The sequence below is a fragment of the Protomyctophum parallelum genome (genome assembly GCF_964188405.1).
Source record: "Protomyctophum parallelum genome assembly, chromosome: 11".
In the NCBI taxonomy this organism is placed as follows: Eukaryota; Metazoa; Chordata; class Actinopteri; order Myctophiformes; family Myctophidae; genus Protomyctophum; species Protomyctophum parallelum.
The window spans coordinates 33,459,375-33,468,552 of NC_139707.1; the positions used below are offsets into that span (position 1 = coordinate 33,459,375).

The 9,178-nt window shown below is 45.0% G+C and overlaps 1 protein-coding gene across 6 annotated transcripts in view; it reads left to right on the top strand.

Moving 5' to 3' along the window:
- The window catches only part of epha3 (eph receptor A3), a 163,311-nt gene that overhangs the window by 20,229 nt on the left and 133,904 nt on the right, over positions 1-9,178 (top strand). For all 6 annotated transcript variants that reach the window (XM_083777084.1, XM_083777082.1, XM_083777085.1 and 3 more), the window contains exon 2: positions 960-1,024. In XM_083777084.1, the coding sequence (XP_083633210.1) occupies positions 960-1,024 (65 nt within the window). The remainder of the gene's footprint in view (positions 1-959; positions 1,025-9,178) is intronic.

Here is a 9,178-nt window from a genome sequence, read left to right on the forward strand (position 1 = left end):
CACGACGCTGTGATCGGTCGGTATCGGCAATATCGGTATCGGCCTGTACTGTTTCCAGTGATCGGTGATCGGTGATCGGCCCCAAAAAACCTGATCGGAGCATCTCTACTAGTTAATTTGTAGATTTGGAATTATGATTACAACACATACTGTATATTAACCACTTCAGCCCTATACATTTTGGCCATTTGAACAGTGCAGATCTAGTAAGCTCACAATGTGTTGCGAAGCGACACAGCTTGTAGATCTTATCTTTTTGTACATTTTGAATTCAGGACTTTTACTGTATTTGTAAAATAGTTTCTACATTGCAGTATTGATACTTTTACTTACCGTAAGTAAAACAACATGTGAGTACTTGCTTCCACCACTGGGTCCAAATGATTGATAATGATCTCCCTATGGCAACATGCTTGTCTCCCCTGGTAGGCCATCATTCATTTTCCCATCAATACTCGATCAATAATTTCAGATCCATATTAATTGCATTATTGTGACGTGTTGCTACGAGCGCCTTTTCACTGTCAGACAATTGTGCATTTCTTTTCAAGAAACGGTTACCCTAATGAGAAATGTACCGTCTTTTATGAATCATTATCTTCACTGTATGCGATGCATCTGTGTGGGTACACAGTCGAGGGATTCTCACTCGGGGTGTGTGTGTGTGCGTGTGTGTGTGCACGTGTGTGTGCGCGTGCGTGCATGATGACTAAAACTAAGACTAGACGATCTACAAGCTCACAACGCATGTCACTGAAACGCGTTGTGAGCTTGTAGATCGGCTATTGTAAAATCATTTTAGACTAAAAATCACATTATACTGTATTTAACACTAAACACTAAAACATTTCGGATGACAAAAATATGACAAAAACTAAATGGAATTTCATTCAAAAGACTGACTAAAACAAGATCTAAATTTGCTGCCCACTCATGTGTCCACCACTGTCTCCCTACAGTTAACCTTTTGGACTCCAAGGCCAGTGCAGGGGAGCTGGGATGGATGTCGTACCCGTCACATGGGGTGAGTACAAACCAGTAAGACGCCTGAGGGCGAGAAGGGCGAGGTTGCGTGCACTGGCCATATATGGAGCGTATCTTGAGTGTACAGGGTGTGATGAGGTCAGATTAAGATATAGAATGTCAGAACAGGTCAGCTCCATACAGTATATGGAGATCTAAGGGTGGCAGCGGGGGCAGTGTATTGAATGTACAGGGCGCAGCTGCGCAAATAACTTAGGGGCAGGCCCGTCTAGAGTTTAAATGGACAGGTATCAGTCAAAAGGGAGACATCGAAGAGGAAGGATGGGGAACGATCAACATATAATGTCATATTGTCGCAAAGCTTGTCGACATTCGAATGTACAACTGCATATACAAGGCGTGTCCCAGTGCAGACTGTAACAAGAAAGTTGAAGAACTCTAGAGTAGAAAATACTTCTGTTCCAAATGCAAAAAAACCTTTTAGGCCTACAGACTTTAAAAACAGACTTCTACTGAAGATAAAAATAGAAGATACGGATGAACTATAGGTGACATGCTTCCAGGAAACTGCTGAGGTCCTGCTGGGTCACAATGTACAGTCGGCAGACCTGGGCCCCTGGGGTTACCAGGGGGCTGAAGTCACGTGATGTCACGATGACCTGGGGGTTTGCCTGGGGTGAGTGACGGGATGTATGTGTCGTGACAGAGTGACGGGAATTGTGAGTTGGGTGTAAAAAATGCACGATTCCAACAAATACACTTCTACTGTATGTATACTGTACATAATTGAACCGCCATTCATGTCTGTGTCAAACATCGGGCGAAATATCTGAGCGAAAGTAGCTGATGTGTACAACCTCACGACATGTGAACTGTAGAACAGTGGAGGGGGAACGGCGTCATGTCATGTTTTATATTGCTAAAGTTAGGTCCTGTTCGTAAAAAATGTGATTAGCTCTGGAATGCTAGTGCGATAAAACAGATAATCCATACAGTAAACAGATAATCCAAGATGGCTGCAGCCATCGACAGGCCATCCACTTGCTGTTTTAGTTTTTGGAAATGCTTTTATCTCGGATTTTAATCCCAGATTACGATTCTAATCAAATATTTTACATGGGCAGCTTTCACTTCCAGTTCACAAACCTGGGGTAAGTTTTTTCCCCTTGAATAAAAAAGACATGACTGAAATGTTTTGATGAATACATGGCAGTCAGTGTGTTAAACCACAGCATCCATATTTTCTGGGGAGAACATTTTTAAAGTGGGGAAAAAGTGGTATAGATGTGCTCCCCCACGTAACACAAAAAGGAACTCAACACCCCGGCCTGGTTGTGAGGATATTTTTTTCTGCTTTTGAATCCTCCAGTATTCTTTTCAAGTGCTCCAGCACTTTAACTGAAACTACAAATTTGACAGGGCAACTTTCGTGTAATATTTCACCAGAAGCGCCTATCCTTTGACTCAAGTACATGGGGTTAGGTGCTGTCTGCCAGTGAGTTACTTTCCACACGGTCCTGTTTGATAGCAGCGCAGCTAAGTGCAGCTTAACGCAGATCTCTGAGCAGTTAGCACTATCTACAGGTTACAGGTTAAGTGTGTGGGACATCATGATGGTTCAAACACTCTGGTTGTGTTGAGTCAATCGTTTTTGACCTTGAGCACACAGAATCCATCTTCACAAGAGCACTGATAAACAAGGTATTGACGGACCCAAACCAGAAATACTTCTAATGCTGCCAGAGATTTCATTTTGATTTAGTCGTCGATTGACTATTTTGTTTGTTTTCTAAACTTTTAAGCCAGGGCTCTTCAATGCTTTTCAGGCCAAGGACCCTTTGAAGCAGGGATCATCTACATCAGTGTTTCCCAACCTGTGTGTCGCGGAGCTTTGGTGCTCCGTTTGATTTGTCCAACTGCTCCGCGTAATTTGACCGAAATTAAGTTATAGTGTTACTTTCTGTCAAATCAGACAGGCACACTAACTCTCCCCCGAAAGCAATATTATAGCTAGTAGCTACTGGGCTGCAGGCTTCTTATAGTTGTGTCGTTGTTGTCACACGTCTAACCATTAGACGTGCGATAACATCAACACGGAACAATAGACTAACGACCCTCGCCCATTGAAATGTTAATGCTTAGACGCATGCAGAAGAGGCTACATTTCGCTCCCTCCAGAAAGACTGGAGCGCGCAGAGCGCAGCCACATGCACGCGTCGTAGACAGCAGACACATGTCCCGACCTAGCCCAAACATTTAGATTCTCTTAGTCCCGACCCAAACACGTAAAGTAAACATAATGTGCCACGAAAAATAGCTGTCCAAAATAGCTGTCCATAGATGTCCAAACATGATTGCCTCGTTCGGCCAACAAATATATCTCCATCCCTCCACAGAAGCGCAGTTATGCCTGATTTATTCTTCGTCGTACACGTGTTATGCTTGCGTGCTGAAAATGGCTGATCTACAAGCTCACAACGCGTTGCGGACGCAACGCGTTGCGAGCTTGTCGATCAGCTATTTTCAGGCTATTTTTAGGCTATGAAAAGTGTTCCCTGGGACAAAAAAGGTTGGGAAACACTGATCTACATCATCATCATCATCATCATTTCTCGACCGCGGTCGAGATCATGAATTTCACAATGCCATGCCAGACTTCCCGGTCCTTCATTGCCATCCCCAGTTCCTGCTTACTGATGCATGTGTCCCTAGCGATGACATCAGGGAACGACAGTTTTCTGCTTTTTTTTGCTTTGAGGCAGGACTCCAGAGAAGAAGGGAAGATATACTGTAACATCATTGTCAGCTCTGTAGCAGTTGCCGGAAAACTGTGTTCTTCTGGATCGGACTAGTGAAGAAACACGGGGAAGGTTGCCGTAGATTAGATTAGTCGATGGGTGGCTCTTCCAAGACAGATTTTGCGCTCTCATTAGAAGGCGGGTGTAAGTGCCATCCAACCGTTTCTCTAGTTTCTTTGAAAGTGTCCATGTCTCGGAGCCATAGAGTAGAATCGGCTCAACGGTCGTCATACATATTTTTAATAAGCTGGGATGACCAGATCCTATGTCATTGCAGGCTGACCTGAGGCCATACCCTTCCTAGTTTGAAAGTCCTTTTGGGATATATATGAATTTATGAACCCAAATACTTGTAGTCATCAACCTGTTTCAGAGGAGTGTTGTTAAGTGTTTTTATAATGTGGTTATTGTTGGATTTGCATATATTTACGTATTCAGTTTTCGTCTCGTTGAGATAAAGACCAACACAGTTGGAGGCCTGCTCAAGAGACTGAAGGAGAGCCTCAGCACATTCCAATGATTGACTGATAAGCGCGATGTCATCAGCGAAGTCAGTGTCGGTTAGGTATTTAGCAGGATGACGTGAGCTTCTCCTAGGGTTTAGTTCATCTACATATTGTACTATAAAGTTGTGTTACAGATTCAACTTTTTCATAGATGGCTTCGTAGACTTGTTTGACAGCACTATCATCAGTGTTTGTATAGTGTATTTTGTTGTATTTAATTACACATTACACACATTTTTTATTAACATATTGGATTCTTGTTAATGTGCATTTTCAACTTAAACACTCAAGACTTAGTTAATTTGACCGTAACCCTTTCGGTGAATGTTCCCACCATGCTATAGGGTCCCTGGGGGTTAATGTGGGGGTCCCTGTTGAAGCCCCATGGGTTCAAACACATTTCTTGTACGATAAGGGCAAAGTACGCCGTATATTAAGTGTTGACCGGGGTCCCCCAGGCCCAGGGAATGCTCAGGGTTAAGATGAGCTTCTTAATCTTAATTGCCTAAAAGGTTTTCACTTTAACGACATGACAGAAAAGCAACAAACTGTGTGTGTGTGTGTGTGTGTGTGTGTGTGTGTGTGTGGTGTGGTGTGGTGTGGTGTGGTGTGTGTGAAGACTGAACGTAATTTAAGCAATGCCCAGTGCATAACGTGCTTGTATGTCTAAAGCCAGTGCGTAACGTTGCAGCAACTCAAGCAAAGCTCTCTCGTTGCAAGAGACCTCCATTTAACCAGCCAGTCCTCAACTTAAAGTACCGCTATACACCTCCCCTGGGCTAACCCACAACGTGTTTATTTGTCTAGCTAGTTAGACTCCTGGGCCTCCAGGACACGCGCGGACACACACACACACACACACACACACACACACACACATGCGCACACACACATGCGCACACACACACACACACACCTCTCTGCTTTTCCTCCAAACTTTATTAAGTGTCAGAATTAGGCCTTGGCAGTGGCTTAAGGTAATCCAGTCATTTGTTCCGTGAAGCTGCCAGGTCTGGTTTCCCCGGGCCGTATACACCTCTGGCACACACACAGTTTGCTGCTGATGCATGCTGGGATATTTTATAAGGTTGAACCCCATGATGAAGAAAGAAGAAGGGGGGGGGGGGGGGGGGGGGGCTCAAGGAAAAAACTCTTGGCTGCTTAAAGTAGCATTTGGACTGAAGACAATTGCAGGAAATTTGTATGACCTTTTAAGGGAGAGATTTATGGGGGCTGGACTATAACAGCCTGCGTGCTCACACCATGTGGGAAAGGAAAGCAGGCCCGAGTTCATACCTCAGTGCGGCGACCGCGTCCGCTTGACGACAATAACGGATGTCCCAGCCCGGCGAAGGCGTTGGTGACGCGGCCGTCAGGCAAAAGTATAACATTAGCGGTGATAAATTAGCAGTGATAAATGCGCATATCCGTTTTTTTTGCGCAGAGTTGAGCCAGAAGTGACTACATTGCGTCATGCTTGATTCCGCTGCCATCTATGCGGCAGGTTGGCGATTAAGCCAAATTTTAATAATAAAAATAAAAACACATCTGTGTCACGGTGTTCTCTGTGAAGGGACGACTGGTAATCAGTATCATTGTTCACTTGGTTTCATCTTTTAGCACCTCTAATCTACTTCATAAGTTGTGTTACACATCGTCTGCACAGGCAAGGAGCGAGCGTTCCGATGGCGATTTTGCACAAAATACTGTCCAGATATGAATTTGATATGGAGCGCTGCGTCGGCCATTGCGTTGCTACGTAGCCTGAACCAATGAATGGTAGCGTGTTGATCTCAACCAATGTGTTTGGGGCAAGTGTTTGGGGCCACGAAACCTCAAATAGAGACTCTGCGTCAGGACAGTCTCATTGACATGCATGTATTTATTTTCTTTTTTTAATATAATTTTTATCCCATGATTTTGTAACCCAGTTCATTCACCCAGTGCCAATTATCTAATGTAATCCTGGGCGCTACACTTCCTCTGCCAACCTGGGGGGGTAGCGGACTGACCTCATGCCTCCTTCTATGCATGAGGAGTCCAAGCTGCTTCTTTTCACCTGACAGGGGGGAATTTCCCTGGCCCGACGTAGCGTGTGGAAGGAACACGTTATTCCGACCAGTTCCTTTCCCCTCCATCAGGTGCCCCGGCTGGCCAGGGGGAGGTATTTTTAGAGACCAGGATTACTGCATGTTTTTGTGAGGGTACCTACCCTAGGGGACACGGCGAGAACATGCAAACTGTTTTGCAAAAGGCCCTTTCGCCAACCCCGCCTCGGGTATGGGCACTGATGACGCAGAGGAGGGAACAGCGTCCCCAGCGGGAATCGAACCCAGGACCCCCTAGCTGTGAGGCGACAGCATGACATACATGTATTCTAATGAGATTTCATCGTTCACTCGCTTTGGTCTAAACCGAGCTTTACTGAAAGCAAATGAAGGTGAGAGAAGGTGAGAGGGTCGACAAGAGCCATTGGAAGAGGGACGGAGAAACGATACACAAGGGGACAAGAGAGTGATTATGCCAGGGAGAGAGAGGACAAAGGGTGTGGGGTGGGGAGTGGGGGGTGGCGGCGCGGGTGGAAACAGATGATTCTGCTGCTGCTACCGATGATGATGATGATGATGATAGCGTTCTCAAGGTGAATGATGGGTAATCACTCACGCCGCCCATGTATCGTCTGACCGCGCTCTGATAAGCACCCTGCCCTGAGAGAGCCCCCCCATGCAAACCATGTCTCATAATGTGCACGTACACACACACACACAATTTCAATTCAATTCAATTCAAAGGGCTTTATTGGCATGAGAAAACATAAGTTTACATTGCCAAAGCAGAAAGAACAATACAGCAATACAATCAAAACGAAAATGATGTACATTTGAAGGTCAGAATCTTCAATAGATCAAATTCTATGTACCAAGGTCACTCGATGCAGGTATAGTGCAGGAATATACACAATGATTAGTCTTTAGGGTGGTTGTGTTCCATTTTATATCCTTCTCCTATCACAGCAACTCACAAATCACACACACATGTTTGTAATACTACACTTGTGAGGGCATCAACATTTTTATTTATAGACGTGAAATGAAATATTTGGTTTTCATACTTTCAGAGCATACCGTAAATGACACACGTGCCGCAAAAAACACAAACATTTAAAATATGGAGATAAGAGGTTTCTCCCGGACAATGACGCTATGCTTGTGGGGACATCTGGTGCTCATAAGTATAGTAATATGCACACGCGCACAGTGCACACACGTGCACGTGCACAAGCACACACTGACAGTGACGAATAGAGCGTGGCTATCGGTCTGCAGAGCCACAATGCACTCCGGTCAGAGCAAATTAAGAGCTTAGTCTCCCGGACGCTTCCCCTGTTGCCACCAAGCTAAACTGTGTGTGTGTGTGTGTGTGTGTGTGTGTGTGTGTGTGTGTGTGTGTCTGGGGGGGGGGGGGGTGGTTTGTATGAGTGAATACTTGTGTTAGTGTCTTTGCATATGGGTAGGTCAACTTATGTGTGTCTGTATGATCTTGTCCATGTCTGCGTGCGTGCGTGCGTGCGTGCGTGCGGGTGTGTGTGTGTTTCAGATAGTCTCTTATCAGTTCAGAACGCAGACTGAGTGCTGAGCTTGCATCGTCCGGGGGGCTTAGCCCCTCCCCACAACTGTGTGTGTGCTCGTGACTGCCCTGAGAGAGCATGCACGCAACCACACACACACACACACACACACACACACACACGCACACACACGCAGAGAGTGGAGGGTCTGAAGAGGATGTGGCATTAATCGTGCCTTTGTTCACGTGCAGAGCCATGTATGATGCACTCTCATCCACTGTTCAAAACAACCAGTAATAATAATGCTACTAGCACCATTTAATGTGGGAGCTCTTGCGCAGTGATTCTTAGAGTTTTTTCATGTCAAGGATCCCCAAATTGATGTGTAAATGGCCAACCCCCCATCTGAAATGGTTTTGTGCCAGTGACTCCCAGGCCGAACCGAAGATGTATGTTAAAGCAAAACCGACCAGTTTATTCAAAACAATTTGTTTTAAAGTTTTCAATATTTTTCAAAGACAAGCTCCCACAAACTCACAACAGGTTTATGTAGTAGGAGAGCAGACGGAAGGAGAGGGGAGAAGAAAGGATAGGAGAAGAGAGCATAAAGAAGAAAGGATAGGAGATGAGAGCAATAGGATATAGAGGAATAGAGGAGGTCTGAGTAGGAGCTACTGTTGGACTTTAGCCAGAATCTAAAGAGCTGTACCATTAAAACAGAACTGAGACCAGCAACGTGAGCTGTGTGTGTGTGTGTGTGTGTGTGTGTGTGTGTGTGTGTGTGTGTGTGTGTGTGTGTGTGTGTGTGTGTGTGTGTGTGTGTGTGTGTGTGTGTGTGTGTGTGTGTGTGTGTGTGTGTGTGTGTGTGTGTGCTCGCTGCACATGATCTGGTTTCTCATTATTCCTGACAGATTTGCAGTGGAACACACATTCTTGTTTCCCTTTCCAGCATGAATGATTCAAGCACGCGCGCATGCACACACCTATAGCAATTGACTGTACATGCTGTATTATCATTTAGGCCTATATTTCATCTCTTCACAACATTCTGGCACTAAAATTTCTTTTTTTCAGAGACAGTGAATGTTATCGACCTTTTCTCTGTCCCAGCAACACACCCTGGAAATATCTAGCACCAGGGAGGTGCCACCAAAATGTGGAATGTCCTACCAACAGTCTTAAAGAAGTGTGAGTCCCGACTCTGCTTGAAAACCACTCTAAAAGAGCACTTTACAGGTGAATGCAATTCAGAAATAGCCCCTGTTAAAAGACAAACTAAAAGATCACCATACATTTAAAAAAAGCTGTCAATTGGGGACGTC